This window comes from Choloepus didactylus, chromosome 21 (assembly GCF_015220235.1).
Source record: "Choloepus didactylus isolate mChoDid1 chromosome 21, mChoDid1.pri, whole genome shotgun sequence".
NCBI classification, from domain to species: domain Eukaryota; kingdom Metazoa; phylum Chordata; class Mammalia; order Pilosa; family Megalonychidae; genus Choloepus; species Choloepus didactylus.
Window position 1 is genome coordinate 27733504 of NC_051327.1, and position 26984 is coordinate 27760487.

Sequence of the window (26984 nt, forward strand, 5' to 3'; positions counted from 1 at the left end):
GGGTGCGTCCTGCCCCCCGCAACCACGAGCAGCGGCTGGAGCACATCGTGAGGGAGAGCAGCTTTCGAGGAGCAGGTGAGGGGCGGGGCTGGGCTGACGGGTTGCTGGCTCTGAACCCCCAGGGCTCCGGGCGTTGACCCAGCACTGCCTGGGCCTCGGTTTCCCATCTGTGCACGAGGGGCTGCTGTTAGCCCTTCCCACCCTGGGCCCGGCTCGGCAGGGAGCAGGTGGATTTGAGGGTGACACACTCGGCCCAGAGGGTTCCCCTTTGCACGAGAGGGATCGAGGGGAAGCAGGGGCGGGAAATGTCTGGGGCCCTCCCCTTGGCGTCATGGGGGAGGGTGGTCCCTGGGGTCTGGGGTCACCGGGTTTGTCCCTGCCAGCCCCTGACCGCCCCTCCCCACCCCCAGCCGGAGAGAGACTTCTTTGGGCGGGTGGTCGTCAGGAGAGCTGCCCCGAGCCCAGGTGAGCCCAGGTGTGCCCGGTGAGCCCAGGTGTGGGCGGCAGGGGGCCCCTGAGGGTGGCTGCGGGACCACCGTGTGGTGCCCCCAGAGGACGCAGCCCCCGAGCCGGCGGAGCGGCGCCTGGGCACGGCCGTGGGCAGGAGCGACGTGTGGTTCCGCTTCAGCGAGGGTGTCTCCAACGCCGTGCGCCGCAGCCTGTACGTCAGGGACCTGCTGTAGTGCCCGCGAGGGGCCCACCGCCTCGTGCCCCCGGAAGCCCCCTGCCCGGTGCACAGTGTACGAGACCCGCAGTCCTTGGAAGGCTTTATAAAAGCGACACACGACACTTCCCGGGGCGTCAGTCGGGGCGGGGCCGGGGTCACAGGATGGCGCATTTGCCCTTCTCCACCCACGGGTTGCTCTTCATGAGGTCGGGGTTCAGGAATGGGTCTTTGGGAATCCCATCCTCGATCCACTTGAGGAGCCTGGGGGTGGGAGGGCGGGGTGAGTGGGGGTCTCAGCCCCTCCCCAGGTCCGTGGGCCCCCCCAGGCCGGGGTGTGGTCTGGGCTCATGCACATGAACCTGGCGCAGGCAAATGAGATGTAAATCGCTCTGGGCCAGGGTGGGGGGGGCGGGGCCGGGGCTGTGCTCACTCGGGGATGGTCTTGGATGACATTTCCCGCTTGAAGGCCAGCTGGTACTTGAGGCTCTCCACCTCCTTCTTCATCTGGGGCACGTCCCACTCCTCCATGGGGTCGGGGGCGTCTGCGGCGGCCAGCCTGGGGCTGAGGGCACGGGGGGGAAGCCTGTAAAGCCAGGGGCTCGGCTGGTGCCCCCCCCCCCCAGCGGTGCCCTCCCAGCAGGGCCGGGGGCCTCGGGTGCTGGAGTGTGGGTCAGGGCTGAGGCCCCACTAATGAGGCCCTGTGCGCCGCGTGCCCCCGTGGGGCTCATTACAGCAGGTAAACCTTCCACTCTCAGGGCTGCCCCCCACCCCGAGGGGGCTGTGGGGCCTGGCAGAGTGCTGGGGGGCCACCCCCAAACCCGGCTGCAGGGGGGAGCCCAGGTGGCTGTGAGGGTGGGGCGGGGCTCCCTCTGCCACCCGGCTTTGTGTGGGGACACAGCCGGCCCCGAGGATTTGGCTGTAATTTGCCTGTACTGATGGGGGAGGGGGGAGCCTGGGGGATGGGGGTGCTGCTGAGCCGACCCAGGGTAGGTCCCCGCTGCCTGGGGTCTCTCTGGACGCCTCCCGCCCCTCCCAGCCTGGTTTCTACCTGGAACCAGCCTGGTATGGCCACGGGATGAGGCCCGGGAGTGAGCCCGTCGGGGGTGAGGGGTGGCTGCCCACGGCGCCCTCAGGGTGCCCCAGCCCCGTCCCCTCCCAGGCTGGCTTCGTGGAGCTTGGGAGGGTGGACAGAGGCCAGCAGGCAGCCGGGCGCGGGGACGCGTAGGGGCTTCCCTCCCGGAGACCCCCGACCCGCAGCCGCGGCGCCAGCGTCCCCGGGCCCGCACCTACCTGCGCGCAGCCCGCCCGGCCCGCACGCGCCGCCAGAGCCGCCCCCGGGCTGCGCCGCTCTCGGTGCTCGGGGCGCGCACGGCCGGGCTGCGCGGGCGGCGGGCGCGGCGGGCACTACGGGCGGCTGCGCGCGGCTCCCCGGCAACCGGCTCCGCACCCCCGCCCCCGGCCGCTGCGCCCCCCAGGTGAGGACGCCCTGGGCCGGCGGAGGACCCCAGGGCCTCGGTTGCCCCTGGCCCCAGCCCTACCTTGCGAGGTGGCAGCGAGGAGACGCGAGGGTGCAGGAGCGACGGGCGGAGTGAGGCCGCGCGGGCGGCGGGACCCTGGCGAGGCGCCCCGCCCCACCCTGCGCCCCGGGGCCGGCCTGGCACCGCCCCCGCCCAATGCTGGGCGCGGGGTTCCGCCTCTCGCCGCGGACCCCGGGGGCTCACCCGGTGGGTGGGAGGGCAGCAGGGCGGGGGCTGCGCTCAGAGGGCGGGTCACCTGGCCCAGGTGTCGGGTCCCCTCCGCGGTGGGTGGGCTCGGGCCCTGCGCGGTGCCCTGCAGACGCTTTCACCAGTTTAGTTGCCCCAGAGCTCCAGGACCCCAGTGTCTGGTTATGGCTGGAGCCCTCCACGCCCCGGTGGCCCCAGGTGCCCCTTCATGGGGCCAGACAGAGGTGAGTGCTGGGGCAGCCCCTGGCCCCCTGGGCTTCTGCAGCCAAGTGGTGATGGCCAGCAGTGTCCCCTGGGCCCTCGAGGCTGACCTTCGGTGGACGTGGGCCTCTTCCTGCACATCCCCCAGCCCGAGCCCGGTGTGGAAGTCCCGCACTGCCCCGCCCCCTCCCCGTGGTGGCTGCCCCCCAGAGTGCCCTGAGCTGGGAGGGACTGGCCCCTGGGTGGGGGCTGAGCCGGGTACCAACCAGCTTCCCTGGGTGGGACCCCTGACATGCAGTCTCAGGGGGTGACTCCACCTTGTGGTGGTGAAGACTGGCAGCCATGGTGGGGTCTGGGGGTTGTAGAGGGGCTTGTCTCACACCCCACCCCAGCATCACCCCACATAGTCCACCACGGCCCAAGGCAGATCCTCCTCCGCGTCACCCTCAGTGCAGGAGCCAGAGCCCCTCAGCAGGGCCCTGGAATGTCCCCCCTACTTGCTATGGGAGCTGTGTCCCGGAGACCGTGGGTGACGCAGGTGCCAGGCTGCCTCCTGGGTGGGGGCCCCCGGGCAGCAACGGCGGCCACAGAAGGGCCTGGGGGAGGCTGGGGCAGCCCTAGGGACATGCTCTGGGGCCTTGTGTACCTGCCTGGCCAGGGCCTGGGAACTGGCTCTGGGGAGGCACGACGGAGGGCACGGGCATCCCGGGGGAGCCCACCCAGAGCTGCCTGCCCAGCGGGGTCCTCAGCAACGGTGGGTCAGAGGACTTCTGGACTGGGGCCCCCAGGCCATGCAGATGAGAGATTATTTTTGTCACAGATTTGTGGGTGGGGGAGGGGCAGCCTCCCTGTGGGGGCAGATGGCCGACAGCGCCCGGCCCTGGGCCCCCAGTGCTCAGCGGCCACTTCTGGGGTGCACTCTCATCCCGGGGTCCCTGGGCCAGTGCTCACCTCCACAGGCCCTGTCACAAGCTGGTGGCAGGCAGTCCCAGCCCCCACTGTTCCAGCTTGTTCTTGGGCACCGCGGGGAGGGGGGCTGACCCCCTAGACACAGGACACCCCACCTCGCTCAGTGCTGGTGGCAGTTCTGAAACCTGGGCCTGGGTGCAACAGATCTGCGGCCCAAAATCCAGGGGCTGGGCCGGGCTCTGACCCCCGCAGACACACCCGGGCGTCAGGGTGTGCGGGGAGCCCTGGGGAGGGGTGGGCGATGGGGTTGTGGGGCCGGGAGCTCCCTGGGCAGTGGGGGACACTGTCAGCTATTGGGGCCGTCATCAGGACAGTGTTGGGAACCTGGCCTCACCCACCCTGGCGTCACCCCCTCTGGAGCCGTGTAAATTGTCAACACTCGGCGTTCGAGTCCGTTTCCCTGTGAGGGGCTCGGGTGGGCTCTGCTGCTCACCGCCCTCCGTTCTTGCCTGTCCCCACCCGTCCCTCCGCACAGGCCAGCGGGGACCTCGAGGCTCTGAAATTAGCTCTCTAACTGGGTTGCAGGGAGAGTGGAGCGCGGCCTAGAAAGGGCTCCACCTGCCTGTGCAGAGCTGCAGGAGCCGGGCTGCCTGGGAGCCCGAGGGTGGGATGGCTGGGGCGGCGAGACCCCCGTGTTAGCGCCAGCTGTGGCCCAGCTGAGCTCACAGGGACCCCCAGCCGCACCCCCTTGTTGAGCTGTTAGGAGGTGGGGTGGGTTCCTGGGAGGCTGCATGGGACTCCTCCCAGGACCCAATGGGCCTGGTGGCCCTGCTGTCCCCTCAGGCAGGGCCCGTCTGTGGGTGTCCCTGGGCCAGAGGCCCCTGCCCAGCCCTGGGGTCTGGTGCTGGCGTCTGTAACGCCAGGCTGTGGGGCGGCCCTTCAGACACGGTGGCTCCGGTGGGGAGGGGCCCAGCAGGGGTTGGCAGGTTTTCTCAGAGGCTCCGTGGGTCAGGCCTCCCCCAGCCTCAAGGGGCCCCACCCCCAGGGGGTCAGTGGTTCAGTGACGCCCCCTCCCCGGAGCCCCGTGTGTGCTGAGCTGGAGGGAGCGGCTAGTGCTGGGGGCACCCTGGGGCTCCTCTCCCCACAGACACCACCAGCCAAGGCCAGCGCAGGGACTGGAAAAACACCACAGGGATTTTTATTTCAACACATTGAAGAGCTAATAAAAAGGTTTTACATAATCTTTTAAAGCTCCAAAACAGTTTTCAAAAATAGCTTAAGTTCTTAGACTTATGTGTGCAAAAATACAAGTAGTTTCAGGGGGAGCTTCTCAATGGGAAGTTCCCGTCGTCTGAAACAACCGAACATGGAGGCTGTGTCCGGGCTCCTCTGTCAACGCCCAAGAGAAACTCACCCCCCAGCGCCCCTTCCGGAAACCCTGCGAAGAGCCGTCTTCACGGTCCGCCAGAAAGCCCCGGCTCAGGAAACGCGAGTGCCCCCCCGTGCGAACATCGGCCCTGACCCCGTGGGGATCCCCGGGCGAATCACTGGGCCTCGATCGTCTGAATAAATGGCCAGGTGTGCGGGGGGCTTCCCTATGGCACTGGGACCACCATGAAATACTCCCCTGGCCCAGTGCCACGCTGTGACTAGAAGAGTTTCTGTTTAAAAGTGATCCCTGTCATCAGGAAACAGGCATTTCTGGAACCTTCTGTTTACCTGTAAGCCAGTGGCGCTGAGGGCCGGGGCATGGGGTTGGCTGAACCTCACCCTGGCTGCCCTGAGCCAACACAGGTGCCCAGGGGAGGTGCCGGGCAGGCCTGGGCAGGGCAGCCGCGGGGAGCCCTGGACCCCCATGTCCCCCCTTCCGGAGTGGAAGGTTGATCCCATGGCTGTGTCTTGGGAGCAGACTTCTGGAGCTGTTGGGATGGCTTAGGATTCGGGGGCTGGACATTTAAGTGCAGTGTGTGGACTGTGCCTGCTTTAGAGGCATGTTGGGGTCTGAGCTCTGGGTCCTGTGGATGTGACACCTGGAAAAGGTTTCTGCAGAATTAAGTTAAAAATCTGAAGACAACTGTCCTGGGTCGGGGGGGGGGGGCAGATCCAGTGGCAGGTGTCCTCGTAAAGGGACCAAACAGGAGAAGACGCGGGAGAAGAGGGCAGGCTGGAGGGGCGGCCACGAGCCAGGAGCACCGCGGGCTGGCAAGGCAGAGGAGCCTCATGACCCCGGGCCCCGTGGGTCTCGGTTTCGAGCCCACCCTGCAGGGAGAGTGGGTTCTGCAGCGGCATCAGCCAGGCCTGGCCGGGCAGCGGCCACACTCACTGGCTCAGTTTTTCCACCACGATGTGGGAAGGAGGATGCCAATGGTTTGAATTGCCAAATTCCTGAAGCCCAGGAACAGGGACAGCAGCTCGCCCACGTCGTCCAGGCCCAGGACCTGCCGCCTGTGCACACAGATGCTTCAGTCGCGGGTGGGTCCCGGGTTTTGCTGTGTCCGTGGAGCTGGCAGCCCAAGGTCTTCTCCATCCACCATCCCCGAGCCACGAGCAGCACCATCCTTGGCTCACACGTGCACACGGCCTGCCGAGCTCTGGGCACAGACCCACCGTCCTCCGCACCCCGAGCTTATGGTGGGAACCCCAGGGTCTGACGCTCCAGGCTCGAGGGCAGGGGCTGGGCCTGTGCAGCTGCCTGTGGCTCTGGCCAGCTGCCCACCCCTGGCTGCAGCCCCTGGTGCCAGCTGAGGTGTAGCGGCCTCTACACGGGGGCCGCGTACAAGCAGTGCCACGGCAACAGGGGCCGCGCGGGTGGGTGTGGGCTGAGCCCTGTGCTGGGAGGTGCCCTGGCCCGGGCCTCGGGTGGGCACAGGGGCACTCACACTCCACAGGGCTCGCTTCTGGGAGCTCAGGCCCCTCACGAGCACATGGACTGCGTCCTGGAGGACGGGAGTCTTGTGCATAAGGCCTTCCGAAAACAGCTTCAGTGCCCAGAAGTTCTAGAACAGCAAACAGAAAGGGGGGGGTGATGCTTGTGCCGTGTCCCGGGTCTTGAGGGCCCCAACCTGGAACCAGCCAGGCCCAGGTGAGCGATGGGCAGTGCCGCGGGTCTCAGGCGCCTACAGGGCTGGCCTCGTCCCAGGCAAGGACAATGTCCAGCAGTGACGACAGCCAGGGCAGCTCGGAGGGCAGCATCTGCAGCACAGCCTGGACTCAGAGCAGCAGGCAGGCCTCGGGGCCCAGCTGGGGGCCCGGAGAGAGCAAACAGGGTAGAAGGAGGTGGGAAGGGGGTGCACAGACACCCCCAGGCAGAGGGCGAGCTGGGACCACCCTCCAGGAAGGGAGGTAGAGACATCCCGGCCCGCAGGAGGACGCGTGTGGGGACAGCAGGTGCTGGCTGCAGAAGAGGGCGGAGGGCAGGGAGACAAGGGTGCGCAGCCGCAGCTCCTGCAGGACACCGCCCAGGCGCACAGCACCATCCGCCACGGGCCACGCGCCAGCCGGCCGCACCCCCCATGCTCTCCGTGCTCCCCACAGCTGCTCACCTCTTGGAAGGAGGCCGGTGGCGCCTGCAGGCCCAGTGTGCTCAGGAGCGGCTTGGCTCCAGGACAGGGCTGCTGCCCCAGAGGGCAAGGGGGGTGCTCCAGCACTGCCTGCAACACGGGGACACACTGGATGCCTCCAAGGTGCCCCACGGACCCCTCGCCACCGCCTTGCTACCCCCAGGCAGGCATCTGGGCCGCCCGGGGGAGGACTGAGACCTGAGAACACGAGGCTGGCCGGAGCCTGGCCCCCAGCACTGCGGGTGTCCCCGAGGCTCCCATGCTGTGGGGTCAGCGGGGGGCAGGGTGGCGGGACAGAGCGTCCGGCACTCGCGTTCCGGTCCAGGGACTGGCGGCTGTGTGGCACCCGCAGGGCCTGCTGCAGAGGACACCGGGCCTCACTGGGGCTGCGGCAGACAAGAGCCTCGGGCAGGGCCCCCGGGAAGGGGTGGGGGCAGTGCGTGGGGACCCCTGGGAGGGCCAGGCTACGGAGACCCGCTCGGCAGGACGCGCCACGTCTGCCAGCCCCACGGGGCCAGGCTGGGTGCTGGGGCAGGTTCTCACACAGAGCGGCGGAGCCCCCTAGGGAGAGCCCCAGCCGGGAGGACAGACGGACGTGTCACGTGTCCCAGCCATGGCTCCTCACCACGCGGCCGTTCACCCATCCGGGCCGCGGAGGCTGTTCCCCGCCCAGAACCCCTGCAGGCAGCTCTCGAGGTGCGCGGGTGCGAGCGGGGAGGCCGGGCAGCGGCTGCAATGGAGGACCCTGGCTGCCAGTCCCGACGTGCCCGGCCCGCGCCGTCGCCACCCGCCCCTGTCACGGGGACGCAAACGAGATGAACTCGACGGACGCGCTCAAGAGGTCGGCCGTGCCCTCCCCGTGGGGCCCTCATGCTCGATGGTCTGGCCCGAGGCCACTCAGCCCCGTGCCCCTGGCCCCCAGCCCCCTCGGCCCCCGGAGCATTCGTGGGGTCCCGGGACGGCGAGGGGGTGGGTGGGGAAGGGGCGGCGGCGCCCAGAGGCTGAAGCGCTCGACTGAGGGAAACGAGGGGTCCCCGTGTTTTCAATCACGTACCAAGGTTTCAGGTGAAAACAGAGCAGCTGTTTTTAACAGCCTCACGGAGGGAAAGCCCAGCGAGCCCCGCGGGGACGACAGGTCAAACCGCCCAAAATTAAAAAGCTCTGGAGAGAGGGGTGGACAGTGAGAAAGTCTCACTGGGAGAAGTTACCGACACCCGCTGGGTAACGAAGGGTCTTCCCCGATTCCCGAAGGCTCCGGTAAGTCAGCCGGAGGGCGGCGAAGGGCCGGAGAGAAAACGGTGGAGCCCGTGGGGGGCAGGAGACGGACGAGGCCCTGGGCCTGTGGGGCGGGCGGGCCGAGGGGCACGGGGGGCAGAGGAGGGGCAGGGGCCTCCCTGGGTGTACCCCACGCCGCGGCTGCAGGACAACGGGGCGCTGGCGGTGGGGACACGGCCCCGCCTTTCGGTCCTGCCTCCGACGGCGGCAAACGCCTCCCAGAGGGACCCCCTCTTCCAGCTCTTCCTTGGCTGCCCGGCGATGCTCGGGCCTCTCGGGACATTGGTCGGGAGCCCGTGGTCCCACCAAGCGACGTTCAAGCCAGAGGGGTTGGGGGCCGCAGTCCTGAGCCAGCCCCACATCTGGGTGCCCTGCAAGGGCTGAGGGGGCCCGGGGGGCCCTGGCACGTCTCACCCAGACCCTGCCCGCACCAGTGCGAGGAGCACATGCCATGTGTCCAGGGGGACGGAGCCCAGTCTGCTCAACCAAGTGTCCCGACTGCACCCTGACCCAAGACCGCGTCCAGGCCCCCAAACCCCCAGACCCCCCGAGCCCCAGCCCTGCACCGACCCCACGCAGACGACATGCTTGTGAAGCCGGGGACTCGGTCCCTGGTGAGCCGGGTGGACCCACAGCCTGGCCCAGACCTGAGGCCGCCCCCACGTACCTGCTGAGGAGGGAGACGGCCCTGGGTGCAGGTGCCTGAGGGACCCCAACTCCCCTGGGTGGCATGGGGCTTGCTTTGCAGGATGTCCCCACCCTGGACACCCTCACCAGCTGGTGAAGCGGAAGCAGTGGAGGCAGGGGAGGGACTGGAAGCAGTGGACGAACTTCTCCACCAGGGCTCGGGGAAGTCACCGAGCACCAGCGTCCTCTGCAGCAGCCACATGACCCGTGCCGAGGAGGGGGCGTGCGGGGACAGGAACAAGCCCCACAGGGAGGCAGGCGACCGCGGGCAAGTGGGGACGATGGACACGCGGCCTGAGCTGACGGGGAGATGTCTCCTCTCGCCCGACGCCCAGGACACCCCTGCAACCGTCCACTCGCACGGCCAGCCGGGGACATGGGCCCGATGGGCCCCGGCTGAGGGCAGGCGCCTCAGCAACAGCCTTCCGGTCACCGGCCACGTGGCCGAGTCTCAGCGTCCACGAGGTTAGGCCACTGGCTCGACACAGGACAGGCAGCGTCCCGCCCAGACCCACGGGGGACGGTCCCACCCCCACGTGCACACGCAGGCACCACACACGAGCAGCACACACGCTCACATGTGCACACCCACCTGAACACACTCGGGAGCACGTGCAAGAGCACACACGTGCAGGGGAGCCTGGGCGTGCTTCCTGCAGCGAGTGACACGGCTGAGCACAGGCACCTGCACAGCCCGGGGCTCAGGTGGTGACTGAGTGTCCAGCCCAGGCCTGAGCAGCTCGTGGAGCCCTAGAGGACACCAGGGGGTCTCAAGTCGATGTGAGAGCTGGAGGATGGCACCTGCCGTCCAGGGACCCGTGGAAGACAAATGTGCCCCAAGTCCGCGTAGCTTCCCACCGCACCTCCCTCCACACCTGCCCCCCGCCCGCAGCCCCGGGCCCCGAGATCGCCATGGCGGAGGGGTCAGAGGGGTTGTGGTGGCAGAGGGCAGGGGTCCCCAGAGCTGGCACTGTGGGCAGAGCTCGCCCACGGCAGCCGCCCCCGAGCTGGCAGGCAGGACACCAGGGCTTGGCTTCTGTGCCCAGCTCACCGGGAGCCTCCTCGGCTGGGGCACACGCTGCTCTCCTGGGAGGAGGCCTGCAGACGTGGAAATGCTGCGTCTCATAAAACCTCAACATCTAAGACCAGGTGCTGCAGCGAGTGCGCGGCATTTCCACTGGGAGGGCCCAGGACACAGCCCCCTTGCCCGGGCGCCCGCTTCTCTGCTCAGATGGTCCGGCCCAGGGCTCCCCAGGACCAGGGTCTTGGCCCAGGGTGGACACTGTCGTCTCGGGTTTGCCCGTGAGCTCGGTCTCTGAAGCACCGACTGTGGATGTGGAGGGCTTCTGTCTTCCGTATCTCCCAGCTTCTCCTTTTATCTTTTCTTTCCTGAGTCTTGGGGGATCCCCTCTCTGCTGCCCACCATCCTTGTATTTCCAGTCGTTGGTCCTATTTGTGGTTGCTTCCCCCCTTTTGAACTGTGAGGCAAAGTTGCATCAATAAAAGACAAATGTTTAAGGCTGATGGGTTTGGGTTTCTGCAAATGTGCGCAGCTGTGACACCAGCACTGAGGCCAGACCCAGAATGTTCCATCACCCCCGCAGCTCTCCAGGCGACCGCCACGTGCTCGGTTCCTGACACCCCCCACCCCCTGCGGTGAGCAGCTTCTCCTGCCACCGAGGACCCCGCTGGGTGGGGGCAGCACAGCTGGTTTCCCACCTGCCTCCTGATGGACGCCTGAGCTGAACCTACATTTTTGCTGTTATGAATGAAAATGACACAGTACCTGCGTTGTCCTTTTGTGCACAGGTCTTCTTGTTTCCTGTTGAGTGAAACCGCAGAGGCAGGGCAGGGCAGGTTTGCCTCCAGGACGCGGCTCCACAAGGCGGCTGCGTGACTGCCCCGGCCGGCCCATCCTCGGGTGGGGGGGGTCCTCTCAGCAGCCCCCCGATGCCGAAAGAGGGTCAGCGCCTCCCCCCGAGCCCCTGCTGTGAAGTGGTCACTCTGGTCTTCGGCCCTGTGTCACCAGGCCACCTTCCCTCTTCCTTCCATTTTGGTTGTGGTGACATGCAACAGGATTTGCCGTTCTCGGTTTCAAAGTTCGCCCCTTTATGAGCCCAAGTCAGCGGTGTCAGTCCCGCGTCGTGCCGCCCTCACCACCACCCATCGACCGCAACGGAAGCAACACGCCCCCCAGCCCCTGGTGCCTCACACCTACCTTCTGTCACGAGAATTCGCCTGATCTAGGCGTTTCACATTCGGGGAACCGTATGGCACCCTTCCGTGTCCGCCCGATTTCACGCAGCACCGTCCCGAGGCGCTCCTTCCCGTGCTGGGCGTCATCAGCACCTCGTTCCTTCCCACGGCCGAGGGGCGCCCGCTGTGGGGGTGCACACGCCCCTCCTCCACCCGCTGACGGACACGGGGAGGCGTCCGCTCCGCTCGAGCCCGTCTCCAGGAGCGGAACTGCGGGGTCCTGGGGAATCCGTGTTCAACGTCACGAGGAACGGCCACGCTGCCTTCCACGGCGGCTGCACCACCGCACTCCCACCCGCCGCGCACAGGTTCTGATCTCTCCACATCCTCGCGTCACTTACTGTTTTTGTTTTCTATTGACAGCCATCCCGGCAGGCATGAGGCGGTGCCGTGGCTGGTTTGCTTTTCTCTGACGACCAGCGATGCCGAACGTCTTCACGTGTGCTGATTGTCCACTTGTGGGTCTTCTTTGGAAGATGTCTACTCAGCACTTCGCCCACTTTTTCATTGCGTTGTCTTTGACTTGGGTTGGAGTTCCCTATACTACTAGATAATAAATCCTCATCAGATCCTCGACTTGCAAATATCTTCTCACATTCTGGGGGTTATCTTTCCGCTCTCCTGATTGATACAGGTCCTTCAACACACGAATGTTTTTGTGAAGTCCAGTTCATTTTTTCTTTTGTTACTTAAGCTTTTGATGTCATATTTAAGAAACCGTCGCCAAATCCAAATCCCTACGATTTTTTTCTAGGAAAATCTTCTAAGAGTTAGAGTTTTAGATCCTACATTTAGGTCTTTGATAGACGGTGGGAGGTAGGGGTCCAAATTCAGTTTTACAAGTGGGATTTCCAGTTGTCCCAGCAATATTTTTGAAGGGGCTACTGCCAAATCCCCACTGAATGGTCTTAGCAACCTCGTCAAACTCAACTGACCACAGAGCGGAGGAGGTACTTCTGGGTTAAGCTATCTTTTAAATTAGCTTTGCAGGAGTTTGTTATGTATCATGGAAACGAATTCACTTGGGGTATATATCAAATACTTAGTCTATGGCTTGCTCTTTCATTTTGTTAATGGCATTTTTTTAAAAGCAGATTTTTAACATTTTGGTGAAGTTTAGCTCAGTTTTTTGTTAACAGTTGGTGCTTTCTGAGTTCTGCTAACAAATCCCGGCCTACTGTGGTCACCGACAGTCCTCTAGAACCACGGTTCCGTCCCCGCACACTGGCCTGTGATCCCTCGCGAGTCAGCCTTTGGGCTGCTGAGGGACGGCTCCTGGCTCCGCCTGCCCGGGCCCCAGTGACTCCTCGCCATGCTCCGGTTAGGGTGACACTCACCCCCCACCCCTTCCTTCCTCTCTGGGTTCAGCACCACAGACCCCGTGTCTCCACCTGCTTTCCAGAACCAGCTTGCAGGTTCTTACAGGGAAGCCTCTGGGGTTCTGATGGGAACTGCGTTACATCCATAGGGCAACATGCAGAGGTATTTTTTAAAAAATTAAATTCAATTTTATTGAGATAGATTCACATACCACAGTCATCAATGGTGCACAATCAACTGTTCACAGCACCATCATACAGTTATGCATTCACCACCCCAATCTATTTTTTTAATAATTCATTTTTATTGAGGTATTTACATACCATGCAGTCATACAAAGCGTACATTCAACTGTTCACAGCACCACTGTATAACTGCATCCATCACCAAAGTTAATTTTTGAACATTTTCATTACCACACACACAAAAGTAATATGAATAAAAATTCAAGTGAAAAAGAACAATTAAAGTAAAAAAGAATACTAGGTGTTTTTTTTTTTTTTGCCCCCCTTTTTCTCCTCATCCCTCCATACACTGGACAAAGGGGAGTGTGATCCACATGGCTTTCCCAATCACATTGTCACCCCCCATAAGCTAAATCTTTATACGATCGTCTTCAAGATTCAAGGGTTCTGGGTTGTAGTTTGATAGTTTCAGGTATTTACTTCTAGCTATTCCAATTCATCAGAACCCAAAAAGGGTTATCTATATAGTATGTAAAAGTGCCCACCAGAGGGACCTCTCAGCTCCTTTTGGAATCTCTCTGCCACTGAAACTTATTTCATTTCACATCCCCCTTTTGGTCAAGATGTTTTCCGTCCCACGATGCCAGGTCTAGATTCCTCCCTGGGAGTCATGTTCCACGTTGCCAGGGTATTTACATCCCCGGGCGTCAGATCCCACATAGCGGGGAGGGCAGTGATTTTACCTGCAGAGTAGGCTTAGTTAGAGAGAGAGCCACATCTGAGCAACAAAGAGGCTCTCAGGGGGAGACACTTAGGCACAATTATAAGCAGGCCTAGCCCCTCCTTTGCAGCAACAGTCTTCCCAAGGCAAGTCCCATGACTGAGGGCTCAGCCCATCAAACCACCAGTCCCCAATGTCTGTGAGCACATCAGCAACCACTGAGGTTCCCCAATCTATTTTTGAATATTTTCCTTACACCAGAAAGAATCAGAATAAAAATAAAAAATCAAAGTAAAAAGAACATCCAAATTGTCCCTCCCACACCCTATTTTTTCATTTAGTTTTTGCCCCTATTTTTCTACTCATCCATCCATACACTGGATAAAGGGAGTGCAATCCACAAGGTTTTCACAATCACCTGTTGTAATCTACATTGTTACACAATCATCTTCATGAGTCAAGGCTAGAAGGTTAAGAGTCTGATAGTTTCAGGCATTTACTTCTAGCTATTCCAACACATTAAGACCTAAAAAGGGTCATCTATATAGTGCGTAAGAATGTCCACCAGAGTGACCTCTCGACTCCATCTGGAATCTCTCAGCCACTGAAGCTTTGTTTCATTTTGCATCCCCCTTTTGGTCAAGATGTTCTCAATCCCATGATGCCGGGTCCAGATTCATCCCCAGGAGTCATATCCTGTGTTGCCAGGGGGATTCACACCCTGGGAGTCAGGTCCCACACAGAGGGGAGGGCAGGGAGTCCACGTGATGAGTTGTCCCAGCTAGAGAGAGAGGCCACATCTGAGCAACACGGAGGCACTCAGGGGGAGACTGAGGCACAACCACAAGCAGGTTTAGCCTCTCCTCTGCAGTGATGAGCTTCATAAGGACAAGCCCTGGGACAGAGGGTTCAGCACATCAAACTGCAAGACCTCAGTGTTTGTGAGAACATCAGCAACAATCCAGGTGAGGAAGCCCAACACCTCCGTGTTTCCCCCAGCTCCTCAGGGGGGCCCTGCATATATATTTTTATTCTCTGGTGGGGAGTGAGGACGTCCATCCCCACAGAGTGCCCCTCTTTCTCCCCGTGCTCTGATCAACACTCACTGGTTCTGCAGTCGCGTAGCCTGACCCTGGCAGGCTGTAGCCCACCCTGCCGCGCCCTGGACAGTGTCCCTATTGCCTGCCCCAGTCAGGCCGAGGCGGGTGAGCTGGCGACTCTGCCGGCCAGGGAGGGGGACGTTCAGAAGGGGGTTTGCAGCTTGTGAGGACATGTTCTCTGCTGGCTGCTGGCTGACAGCAGCAGGCTCTTGTTCTCAGGTGTCATCTCTTCCCGTCCTCTGCAGGTTGCTCTCCTCCACTTCCTGACATCACTGAGCCCTCCTGTTGGTTTTGTGTCTCTTGTGTGGCTCTCCCCAAAAGCCTGGACTCCTTGGCTGTCGGCTCACATTTCATGAAAAAACTGACAGAAGGCTCTGGCGACTGTGTGACCCCCAGAGCTGAAAGGGGGACGGGCCCTCAGCTATCACCTGCAGGTCTCTTTCCCAGAAAAGACCTGGGGCCCCATGTCTGGCTGCCGGGGACAGAGGAAATTTCCATGGGTAGTGTGAACTCTGACCCCGACCTGGGTCTCAGGCCTGCGCCTTGAGTGTCTGTGTGGGGTGGGCTGCTCTGGCAGGAGTTGGGGGTGGGGTGGGGCTTGACATCTCGGGACAGACAACGCCGGTTTCACAGGAACCCAGATGTCCCACCCTCCAAACCGCACCTCCGCTGAGTCAGAATCTGGATTTCCATCCTCCTAGGAACAAACTCAGGCCAGAAGGGACCACAGCAGCAACACTCCCTGTGGCACTTCAATGCCGCCTCTGGGCGCCCCAGTGAGCCCCCACAAACCCAACCCTCCACTGGCACGAAGCCCGCCAGGCCCCTCCCGACCCCCCGGCACAGGGTCTCACGGCTGCTGTGAGCTTGTCACAGACGTAGCAGTAGCACTGGCTGCAGGTCTCGGAGTTCTGGCTGACGGGCAGGGACGTCTCACTCTCGGCACGTCTGAAAAACATTGAGAGCAGGAGAACTAATGAGAACGGAAACCAGGCGGGGCAGCCGCAACCTAAGCTCATCTTTTTTTACAAATTTTCCTTCAAGGAAGAAACTCTGGTAAGAAATTCCAATTCAACAAACACCATTATTAAAAATCCTCTATAAAGCAAATCGGTTCCTAGGGCTGAGGCTGGTGGTCCATTTATTTCAAAGAATATGAACTACAAACGACGGTCTCCGGAATTCTCTGTGACGGCACAAAGAGTTCACAGCGACACGAAGCATTTTCAACTGAGAAAAGCCTGAAGGACGGCGGCCACAGCAGCAGAGAGCACCCAGGAAGTCACAGGACAGAGGTGACACCCACCAACCCATCCCCAGAAGGATGCTCAGTGAGCCCCAGCCCAGGCCCCAGTGAGAGCGGCAGGCTGGAAGCAGCTGCCCAGCGTGCAAAGCCCAGCCCCAGGCAGCCCTTGTGTGGGCCAACAGGCAGCAGGCAGGTCCACACCCAACAACATCACACAACGCGCGGTGGTCCCAGGGACAGAGTCCTGAGAACTCAGTGCGACCCAAGGACGGCATTCCGACCGCGTGGTGACAAACATGCTTGAACGGGTGTACGGGGCAGTCGTATCTCACGTGCGGCATCATGTTCCCTTTTTTGCAGAGTGACCACCAGCCCGGGGTCCTCTTCCACAACCTCCTCGGTCTCCTCACCTCCGGGCCCAGGTCTGCTGGAAGGAAGGAAGGGAAATGCTGCACATGGCCAGACCCAGGCTGCCTCCACTGGCCCTCCTGGTGACACCAGGGCCACCACAAGCCCAGCATCAGCTCCGATAGGACCCACATTTCAGACGAGGACCTGAGACCCTGGAAGGTTCAGGAGGCTCCCTAAGGCTATGAGAGAATTCAGGCCACAGCTCACCTCCTCCAGGAAGCCTTCCCGGATGAGCCTGGCGTGACCACCCTGGGCATCTTCCTAAATTAGTACTTTTAACACAGCTCCACGGATTCCACGGATATGCAGGCGGGGGAGCCTGGTTGCTGGGTTACCCACAACTTCAAATCCGGGTTGAAAAGTCCCAATAGCATCTCCAAAAGCAGCACAGGTAGAGCCCCCTGAGAGTGCCGTCCTGGCGATCAGTGTTAACACCCAAGCGACTGTAAGATACACCCGGCCCTTACCATAGAGAGCGAGAGGGGCAGGACCGACCAGGAGGCTCCCAGCGTTGGCCGCGGTGTCCGTGTCGCCACTGACCCAGATCACGGACTCCTCGAGGATGGCGTTTGCTAGGACCCACAGCACCGACGAGGAGAGCAGCCCGACTGGCACTCAGGCCAAGGGCACACGTGCATCCACGCCCGGGAGGGCAGGGGGCCCTCCGAGGGCAGCCTCTCCCCAGGCCCTCGCCCTTTCCAGCTCAAACCCCCGGGGATGTGGACTACGGGCAGATCTGCTTCTGCAGACTCTGCCCTCAACTTAGGATTTCAGCTCACACATACGGGAGCCGTGAGTCATTCTGCACAAGCAGGACGAGGCAATGAAGGCTCCGGACGCTGTGGCCATGTAGAGACCAGGTTTTCCTGCACGTCCCAGATGCTGCATCTCTTACAAATCGAAGGGTAGTGGCAGGCCTGCGTCAAGCACGTCCACCAGCGCCATTTCTCCAACAGTGTGTTCACCTCACGTCTCTGTGCCGTGTTGTGGGGAAATCTTGCAATGTTTCAGGCTTTTAATCATTGTACCTTTTAAGGTGAAATGTGATCAGCAACCTTTGATGTTACTATTGCAACTGTTCTGGGGTGACGACTGTACCCAGGTAAGGTGGTGAACTTAACTGATAAGCACGGTGTCCTGAGGCTCTCTCCTTCCCCGGGCCTCCTCTTCCCGGAGACACACTACTGAGATTAGGACACTTCATAGCCCTGCAATGGCCTCTAAGTGCTCAGGAAGAGCCACAGTTCTCTCCCTTTGAATCGAAAGCTAGAGGTGATCAAGCTCAGTGAGGAAGGCACAGCGAAAGCCGAGACAGGCCGAAAGCTGGGCCTTGCATCAAACAGAAAGCCAACTTGTGAACGCAAAGGAAAAGCTCCTGAAGGAAATTAAACGTGCTACTCCAGTGAACACATGAATGATGCAAAAGCAAAACAGCTTATTGCCGATATGGAGAAAGCTCAAAGCAGCCACAACCTCCCTTAAGCCAAAGCCTAACCCACAGCAGGGCCCCAACTCTCTTCTTTCAAAACATGACAGCTCGCTGACGATGCCCCCGGCCGCCCAAGAGCCCCGCTGGAGAGGCACGAGACGAACGTTGTTTTCCTGCTGCCAACACAGCACCCATTCTGCAGCCCATGGATCAAGGAGTCATTTTGACTTTCAGTCTTGTCTGGGAAATAATGTGTCGCCAGGCTACAGCTGTCACGGGGAGTGATTCCTCGGATGGACCTGGGCAGAGTAAACTGAAAACCTTCTGGAAAGGATTCACCACCCTGACGCCATTAAGAACACCGGGATTCATGGCAGTCGGAACACCAGCGTAACCCGGAGTTGGAAGAAGCCGGTTCCAACCCTCACAGGGGACTGGGAGGGTTCAAGACGCCCGCGGGGGAAGGAACTGCAGATGTGACAGGAGCAGCAAGAGAACTAGAATCAGAGGTGGAGCCCGAGATGTGACTGCATTGCTGCCATCTCAGGGTAAAACTTGAACGGGTGAGGAGCTGCTCCTTACGATGAGCAAAGAAAGTGGTTCCCGGAAAGGGAATCGACTGCTGTGAAGACGCTGTGAGCACTGGTGAAACGACAACAAAGGAAGCAGAGTATCACATCAACTTAGTCGATGAAGCAGTGGCAGGCTCTGAGAGGCAACCTCCAATTCTGAGCGACGTGCTACTGTGGGTGAAATGCTATCAAGCAGCATCACGTGCTCTAAAGACATCGTCTGCAAAAGGAAGGGTCCATCAAACTTCACTGTTGCTTTATTTTAAGAAATCGCCACAGCCACCCCGACTGCCAACAGCCACCCCCGGGTCAGTCGGCAGCCAACGACATCGAGGCGAGCCCCTCCGCCAGCAAGAGATTACGACTGACTGAAGGCTCGGATGATGGTTAGCACTTTTTAGCAACAGAGTATTTTAAAATTAAGGTATGCATGTTTTTGTCTTAGGCTATCGCACACCTAATAGACTATATTATAACATAAACACAACTTTTACATACATCAGGAAACCCCAAACCTCATGTGACGTGCTTTATCGCCACATCTGCCTTGTTTTGCTTTACTGCGGTGGTCTGGACGCAAACCCACAAAGTCTCCGAGCTGTGCCCGTGTGTTCTCCTTTGCTTTTCTGCCTTTCTTCTTTTAATATAACAACTTTAAAAACATAAGGACCACGCTCAGTGTTGATGGCTCTACAGAATCAGACCCAGGTCCTCCTGCAGCTAGAAGAGGAAGAGAAAAAAGAAAATGCTGGAAAACAAAGAGAGTTTGTGACCAGCCAGAGGGTGGGGAGGGTCTGCTGGCTGTGCCTGCCGCCAGGGAGGCTGGACTGAGCCCCGCGCGGTTCTGTGTGCCCACAGGATCGTGGCCTCTGCCCCTGCCCCTACCCTGCACCCCCCACTCTCCAAAGGCCCAGATCCCTGGCAGCCGGGAAGCAGCCCTTCACACATCTGAGGAATCCTGGGGACACCCCAAAGGCCAGGGAGGGGGCATGGCAAGGACCCCCAGGCACCACACCTACACGTCCTCCAAGGGAACTTTGGTCTGGTCTGTGATGCTGTCTCGTAGTTGTTTTAAACTAGGGAGGATGTGTTCACATGTGGCTTTTATAATTATCAAGCGGATGTATGTTTTAAAGAGTGAGTGAGTGGGAGCCGGGCTTTCCCAAGGCCCAGCAGGAAGTGGGGTGTCGCCAGTGGGACTCTTCGTCTGCCTGACTGTTAAGGGCTTACCTCGGAGACGCTGCGGGCTCAGCTCCAGGCCACACGACAAAGCGAGTCACGTGAAGGTTTTGGTTTCCCAGGGCATGAAAATTACGTTTACCCTACACTGTAGTCTATTAAGAGTGTGACAGTATCATGTCTGAAACATTAAATGTTCGTGCCTCAATTAAAATGTGACACAGAGACACACAGCGAGCACACGCTGTTGGAGAAACGGCGCCAAGAGACTGGCTTGACGCACGGCTGCCACAGGCCTTCGATTTGCAGAAAACGCAGTATCTGTGAAGCGCGGTAAAGCGAAGCGCCTGTGCCACAAAGGCCTCGCCAGGGACGTGCGGGAGGAGAACCCAAGCCGGCGGACGCCCCTGAGCCGGGAGCGGCGGAGAGGGGGCACGAGAGCGCGGCTTCCCGCCGAGAGGGGCCCTCTCCACCGACGCTCTGGACAGTGTGGACACCCGGGGTCTGCGTTTGTCAGCGATCGAGGGAGAACCGGCGTCGAGAAGTGACAGGGGCTCGAAACACTTAAGAGAAGCCCGGCCCAGCCCACAGGTGCACGGCAGGACCTCGGAGCCCGCCGGGTGCCTGCGGGGCTCTGGGCCGGGAAGGCGGAGCCCGGGTCAGCACCGGGCGCTCCCCAGGGCAGCCACAGGCTGCACCCGAGCCGCAGTCGGCAGCGCTCCAGGGGAATTCCGGCTCTGCAACCCGGGAGGGTCGCACGTCACAAGTAAGCTCCCCAGTGAGGGTTCTTAGTGCATAACGAAATCACTACGCTTACAAATGGAGTTGCATGCCTGCTCAAGGGAAACTCAATTTAGACCTATAAATTGAATAAAAAGGATATTAATTTAAACCCAAGGAGCATAATGGTCTTTTCCGTTAACAAAAGATCCCTCAAACTTTAAAAAACTCCACAGACGGAGCCAAGGCGCAGCGAGGAGACCCCCAACTCGGGCAGAGGAAGAACACGCTCCCGAGGGAGCCGCTGCCCCGGGCTCGGCGTGGGGGCGGCTCCGACCGCACCCCCGGACCTCGGGCGAGCAGCCGTCGTCCTTCCCTTCCTTCCCGGCCTGCAGGCTCGAGCCCTCGCAGGACCCCCACAGGCGGGCAGCCGAGAGACGGGAGGGCAAAGGCCGCAACTCGCAGCACCCGGGGCGACCCCTCGCAGAGCGACCCCCTCCCGGGCCCCCGCCCACCTCCGGCCTGTCGCTCCGGTCCGCCCCGTCCCCGCTCGCCTGCAGCCGCCGCTAACAGCCCGCCGCCGAGTCCGCGCCGGCTAACTTTTCAACGGCCTGCCGCGCCTCCCCCGTCTACTTCCGCTCCGGGCGACCGCTTCCGGGTCACAGCCGACGAAGGGGCGGGGTCTCCGCGCGTCGCCGCCATCTTGGAGCCGGGCGGCGGGGCCCTGGCAGTGGGCGGGGCGGCCATGTTGGAGTCGGGCAGGGGACGCCAACCTGGGCGATCCCCACGTGACAGCCGTCAGTCGCGTTCCCGGGACACGCTGCCCCGGGCGCCCTACAACCGCGGGGCTATAAAAGGGGCTCCACCTTTTCCCCGGCTCGAGGCCTTTGGCGAGTTCCCCCAGGGCTGCCGTCCTGTGATTCCCCGAGACTCCGGGCCGCGAGGCCGGCGGGCGCCGGGGGAGAAGCGGGGCCGCGCGCGGGCGCTCCCTCAGCTCCGCGGGGCCTTCCGAGACGGGGCGGGGTCCCGGGTGCGCGGGGCGGCCTGCGGCGGGCGCCGGGCGGGGGCGTGGCTGTGGGGCCGACCCCCCGAGTGCCCGTCGAGGCCTGCGGGCGCCCCGGACCTGTGGGGGTCCCTCCCGCTCCCCGCAGCGTCGCCCCGCGGGGCCCTCCTGCGCGCTCAGGCCCACGCGCGGCTTTCAGGGGTGCGGGAGGCCGGGGCAGCGGGCTCCGACGGGGACACGCCCCGGGCCGGGGGGCTCCTGCCAAGCGAGGCCAAGGCCTGGGGAATTCCGGGGAAGTGGGGGAAGTGGGTGTCCCCAAAATGACATTAGTAGCCCAGCCCGTGAAGCCCGTGGTCCCGGGGACCTAAGATGGCAGCTCCTCCTTGAAACCGGGGTCACCAGGTTTTAATGGGGTTTTTCTCATTGCCCAGAAATTGTAGCCCAGACTCAGGTGAAAATGAAAGGTGGGAGCAGCCCCACAGCCTCGCATGGGGTCCCCACGAGCCTCAGAATTTTGAGGCCAGACCCCGCCCAGGGCCGTTCGCAGGGCTGGGGGCCTGTGACCCGAGGGGTGCCCCTGTTGGCACCTGACACGGGGAGTAGGGGAGGCAGACCCATCCCAGACCGAGTTGATCATTGGGGCTGTGGGGGGGGGGCAAAGCTGGGGTCCCGGGGGTCCCTTCCCAGGCAGAGGGCCTGCTGATGCCGCTGAGCCCCCGAGGGGCGGGAAGGGGGGAGGGGGGGGCTAGCATAGAAATAATTTTAACCGTTTTCAGTGGACAAGTGACAGGAAGTACATTAGCAACACTGTAGCTTTCGCCCCTATTTTGAGACTCTTTGTATCCTTCCAAACGGAAACCCTGACTCATGTCGCAAGGACTTCCCATTCCCCCACTCCCGCCAGCCCTGGTGACTGCGAATTTGCTTACCCTCAGTATTTCCCATCAGCGAGTTCATACAGCGTCTGTCCTGCGTCTCTCAACACGATCTCATCCAGGCTCGCCCACGTTGTCACACGCAGCAGGACCTCGTTCTTCTTTATGGCGGAGTACTATTCCGTTGTACGGATGGAGCATGCTTTGTTTACCCGTCATCTCAAGGACACTTGGGGCGCGTCCACCTTTTGGCCGTCGTGACGATGCTGTGATGGACGTATTGTCCAGTTTTGCCTGATTCTCTGGGGCATGTAACCAGGAGGGGGGTTGCCGGGCCACAGGGTGATTCTGTCTGGTTTTCAAGGAACCGCCACGCCGTCTTCCAGCAGCTGCACCAGTTTATGTTCCCCGCAGTGCACGAGGGTCCCGGTTTCTCCGCGTCCTGACAACGCCTGTCCTCTTCAGTGCTAAGTGACGGCTGCTGTGGGGGGTGAAGCGGGGCTCAGGGTGGCTGTGGCCTGCGTGTTTTCCTGCTGAGTCGCCACTTGAACCTCATCTTGGGAGACAAGTCTGCTCTGATCCTCGGCCCCCCTGCGTCACCTCTGCCAGCCTCTGGTGGCTCCCGGCACCCTCCGGTGCCATCACTCGTCTCTGCTTCTGTCTGTCCATCTGGGTCCAGGTTTCCTCTCAGAAGGCCTCGGGTCACATTGGATCGGGGCCCCCACTGCAGTTTGGCCTCATCTTAACCAATCACATTTCAAAGATCCTATCTCTGGATAAGATCCATTCACATCTTTTATAAAAATGTTTAATATAAAAATATCAGAATGACAAGATTTTTATCATAACAAAGAGCTCCCCAAAACGAACAGAAACACCGAGTTTTCTTGTGAGCAGACGCACGTGAGCCAGCGGTCACAGATGACAGATACCAGGAAGCAGCCGGTGAGCACACGGCCCGGGGCTGGATCTCGGCAACCCTCTGGGTTACCCCCGCGTTTCCTTTTTGGGCTGTTGGTTTTCCTTCCACCCCGCCCTGACCTGCGGCCCCTGGAGCTCAGGGCTGTGCCTTTTGCTCCTTCCTGTGTTTTGGCCCCGGGAGGCGGCGCCCAACTGCTCCCTGCCGTGTCCCCTCGCCCCTCCGCCCAGCTGGCCGTGTTAGCTGGGGTCCCCGTCCTCCTGCCATGGAGGTGCATGGGGAGGGGCAGGGCGGCAGGAGGGCCCCATCGCTGGGTCGGCCAGGAGACTGGGTGGCCCGACCCCCTTCCTGTCCCTCCCAAGCCCCCCAGGCCCACCCAGCTCCCCAGTGCCCTCGGTGGAGGCCGACAGGAGGGGCCTGGGAGCTGGGGGCGGCTTTGAGCCCCGAACAGGTGAACTTGAGGCAAAGTCGAGGCTGGATCCCGGACCGTCGGCCCTGAGATGTGGAGGTCCCGCCCCAGCCCCTCAGAAGGCTCGTCACCATGATGTCCACCTAAGATGGGGTCACCCGCGTTAGGCTGGGCCTGAGTCCAACGGCAGAGACGGACGGACAGGGCGGAAGGCCAGGGGAGCGGCCCGAGACCCCAGTGGGGACGCCTGGCCTGAGAGCCGGGAGAGGGGACTCTCCGTTTGAGCCGCACACCCGGGACCTGGCCAGTGGGTCTCAGCCCTTGGGCAGCGGCAGCGTCTGGAGACAGGTGTGGCCGTCGCGAGTGGGGTGCACCGGACAGCGCCCCACGACAGGATCCTGCGGACAGAGATGTGGGCCCGAGAAGCCCTGTGCGTCTCGGCTGGTTGATGCCGCCTGTCCTCCCGGGGCCCCGTGACGGCCTTGGTGGTGCTCGGTGGCGGGGACTGCACCGCCCGCTGCCCGCCCTCGGCTGGATGCTCAGGCCTTCCCGGCGCCCCCCTCACACCCCAGGCCGGCCAGGGAGCCCGGGCGACGGAAGGCCACCCCGCGCCGCCAGGGGGAGCCGCAGCCCGCGGGATCGGGACATGAGGACGGTCACCTTCACCCGCAGCCGACAGCCGCGCGTCCCTCCCGCGACTGGCCGCATTGACTGTGTTTGGTTAAACACGAGTGGGAAGGGGGCAGCGGCCCGTGTGTGCAGGTCTGGGGCTTGAAGGAAGACCTACTTCAGCAGCTTCTGGAACATTCTGTTCAGCCAGCTCCCGGTGCAAGTGTGGAAGTCTCTTCAGTGGCGTGGGCTCCTTGGGAGGGTCTCTGGGGTCCCCGCTTTGAGGGGTGGCTGTGGCGCCACACGCCCTCCCTGGAGCCTGGCGTGGTTTTCTGGGAGAAACGCCTGAGGACCTGCTTCCCCGCGGCGGGGGCTGCCTGCGCCATGTCGCCGAGGCCCTCAGGGACGTGGGTTGGGGAGCCCTGGACGGCGACTGCGGTGTGCGGGGGCTGATGGGGGCCGGGTCCCCACATCCTTAGCTGCCCTTAGCTCCTGGTGGCCCCACTCTGCAGGACGGACAGAGACCCCCGAGGGTCACAGCTGGGGGGTTGGCGGAGAGCCCCGAGGCCAGAGCAGCGAGCAGGACGTGCAGCCTCGACAGCGTTTGTTCTGTGGACGCTAACGAAACCTCCTCTACCTTTCCCTGCCCCTTTAACCAGTCCTTCCTTGAAGTGGACACTGCACGCGCGTGACCTGCACTTCGGGGGCCGGAGCCCAGAGAGCCGCTTGCCGCGCGGTGCAGGGCCCTCGGAGGGCCCCTCCCCGAGGCGTGCTTCCGACAGCCCTTGGAGGGGACAGGCCGGGCCACAGCGGGCAGGGGCAGGCAGGCGGGCACAGGGGCTGGGGGCGCCCTGTCTTCAGCCGTCGGACCAGAGCCCACCCTGGGTGGGTGTCCATAGCGCCTGCCCCCCATGGCAGGGACCCCCAGGTTGGAGGTCCACGGGAGCACCGCGTGTCCACCCGTCTTGGCCTTGGACACGACGCTGATGTCCAGACACAATTGGGAAGTGGAACTGTGGGACTCGGGCCTGGGGTCCCGGCGTCCAGCACACTGGGAGCTGTGGGGGTCAATGGAGCCACAGCAAGGCGGGGGGCACGGGGGGACATGAGGGCAGGCATGTGACAGAGCAGGACCTGAGCCCCAGTTGGGGCTTCCCCACTGCACCACACCCTCAGAAGGGGTGCGAGGAGCCCGGGGGTAGAGGGTCCTGTGGTCACAGGGCATGGGGGGCTGAGGGCACAGGGGTCCCGGGGTCACAGGGCACGGGGGGCTGAGGGCACAGGGGTCCCGGGGTCACAGGGCACAGGGGCTGAGGGCACAGGGGTCCCGGGGTCACAGGGCACGGGGGGCTGAGGGCACAGGGGTCCCGGGGTCACAGGGCACGGGGGGCTGACGGCACAGGGGTCCCAGGGTCACAGGGCACCAGGGGCTGGGGGCGCCAGGGCCTGGGCAGCCGCATTTCCTTTGTGACCAGTGATGTCAGCTTTTTTGTGCATTTCAGGATGTTCTTGCCACGATCGTCTTAGATTTCCGTGGAGCAGGGGGAGGAGCCCAGGGCGCTCAGGTGGCTGTTGGTGGCCACGGGCTCTGCCCACACCTGCTGCTGGGCCTGTGTGAGCAGCTCCGGCCAGGCTCTGGGCTTCGTGGGGGCACGTGCAGCCAGGTGTCCCCCACGAAAGGGGCTGAGGAGACCTGGGGACCCTTGGCGCCACCCCAGGCCCTCCTTTCCTGTCTTCAGGAGCAAGGCAAGCTGGGATTCATCGCCCCTGACCCCTCCTACCAGCCAGCTTCTGGTGACAAGCGGTTTGTGAGAAAACCCATTTCCTCCCTAGAAAAAGCACATTCAATTCGCTCCCCACCGAGACGTCTTCGGCTCAGCGCCGATGGAGTCTTCTGGCTTTCGACAGATGTCCTTAATGAGCCGTCAGTCCCCGCGTCCCTCACCACGGCTGACAGGTTTACAGCCCCCTCTGGGACCCACAGCCCCTCGTGGCGTTTCCAGCCGCCTTTCCTTCTGAGCCAGACCCTCCGCCTGTCTGCGCCCCCTGCGGCCCCCGCCGAGGCCTCCTTCAGCACGTGAAGTGGGAACACAGCAGCCCCATCTCCCAGGCCTCGAGCCTGCACGGTTCTCCCTCAGAAAAGCAAACCAAATGTTGCCCCGGGCTCGTCTGGACCGCTTTGGTTGCGGATGAATAGCCAGAGCTTCCTGTTTCATATCCTCAGGCCTCCCCACTTCCTCCCAGATGGGGTTTGGGGAGCTTCACGCATGTCACAGGCAGGTGCGTTTCACGCCCAGAGCTCAGCGCGAGTGAAGGGACGGGAAGGCCAGCGGCTGCCTCACGTGTCCCCTGAGCCGCCTGTGTCCCAGGAGGCGGGCTCACGAAGGGGCTGGTTTGGAGCCAGACTGTCAGGGCTCACGAAAGGTCGTTGCCTCCTGGCCATGTGGCTTCCATCTCTCTGTTCCCTGGTTTCCCTGTTTGTGAACTGGGGCTAATGGTCCTCTTGTCACAGGGATTAGATGAATTAGTACATGTCCAGGTCTCATGGTAAGTGGTACGCAAGGGTCAGACCACAAAAATGATGTTGACGATGGAGAGGATGATGGTGGTAATGGAGATGACAGTGATGGAATTGATGATGGTGATGATAAAGATGATGGTGATGATTGTGATGGTGATGATGATGGAGATGATGGTGATGATAAAGATGATGGTGATGATTGTGATGGTGATGATGATGGTGATGGTGATGGAATTGATACAGATGACGGAGATGATGGTGATGGTGGTGATGATGGTGTGATGGTGGTGATGATGAAGATGATGGTGATGATGATGGAGATGATGGTGATGATAAAGATGATGGTGATGATTGTGATGGTGATGATGATGGTGATGGTGATGGAATTGATACTGATGATGGAGATGATGGTGATGGTGGTGATGATGGTGACAATGGTGATGATGATGGTGATGGTAATGCTGGAGACAGTGGTGATGGTGATGA

At 61.9% G+C, this 26984-nt stretch overlaps 3 protein-coding genes across 5 annotated transcripts in view; all 3 read right to left on the minus strand.

Annotated features, from left to right (window-relative positions):
- Window positions 1-754: 754 nt before the first annotated feature.
- On the minus strand, window positions 755-2295 carry LOC119517440 (guanine nucleotide-binding protein G(I)/G(S)/G(O) subunit gamma-13). Of its 3 annotated transcripts, none has more exons than XM_037814126.1 (3): window positions 2206-2295; window positions 1098-1229; window positions 755-928 (listed from the first exon to the last, which is right to left on the minus strand). In XM_037814126.1, exons 2-3 carry the CDS (start codon window positions 1193-1195, stop codon window positions 823-825), a joined length of 204 nt encoding a protein of 67 aa, XP_037670054.1. In that variant the 5' UTR covers window positions 1196-1229; window positions 2206-2295; the 3' UTR covers window positions 755-822. The 3 variants fall into 3 exon arrangements, with proteins under 3 accessions (XP_037670054.1, XP_037670053.1, XP_037670055.1); XM_037814125.1 differs by lacking the exon at window positions 2206-2295 and adding an exon at window positions 1958-2014; XM_037814127.1 differs by lacking the exon at window positions 2206-2295 and adding an exon at window positions 1716-1946.
- Window positions 2296-14417: 12122 nt separating this feature from the next.
- LMF1 (lipase maturation factor 1) overlaps window positions 14418-26984 on the minus strand; it is a 148314-nt gene continuing 135747 nt past the window's right edge. Inside the window, exons 13-14 of the transcript XR_005213599.1 lie at window positions 16184-16275; window positions 14418-15553 (exon numbers count right to left, since the gene is read on the minus strand). The gene's annotated coding sequence lies outside the window, so the exon portion shown is untranslated. The remainder of the gene's footprint in view (window positions 15554-16183; window positions 16276-26984) is intronic.
- Window positions 22837-26673, minus strand: LOC119517679. The gene is made up of 2 exons (XM_037814587.1): window positions 24156-26673; window positions 22837-23766 (listed from the first exon to the last, which is right to left on the minus strand). Exon 1 carries the CDS (start codon window positions 25200-25202, stop codon window positions 24453-24455), a length of 750 nt encoding a protein of 249 aa, XP_037670515.1. The 5' UTR covers window positions 25203-26673; the 3' UTR covers window positions 22837-23766; window positions 24156-24452.

Bases quoted from the DNA above. Each gene is read 5' to 3' on its own strand.
- LOC119517440 (XM_037814126.1), bottom strand. From the start codon at position 1,195: ATGGAGGAGTGGGACGTGCCCCAGATGAAGAAGGAGGTGGAGAGCCTC. The intron at 929-1,097 runs GTGAGCACAGCC...TCCCACCCCCAG, and splicing joins TCATCCAAGACCATCCCCGA to GCTCCTCAAGTGGATCGAGG.
- LOC119517679 (XM_037814587.1), bottom strand. From the start codon at position 25,202: ATGCCCTGTGACCACAGGACCCTCTACCCCCGGGCTCCTCGCACCCCT.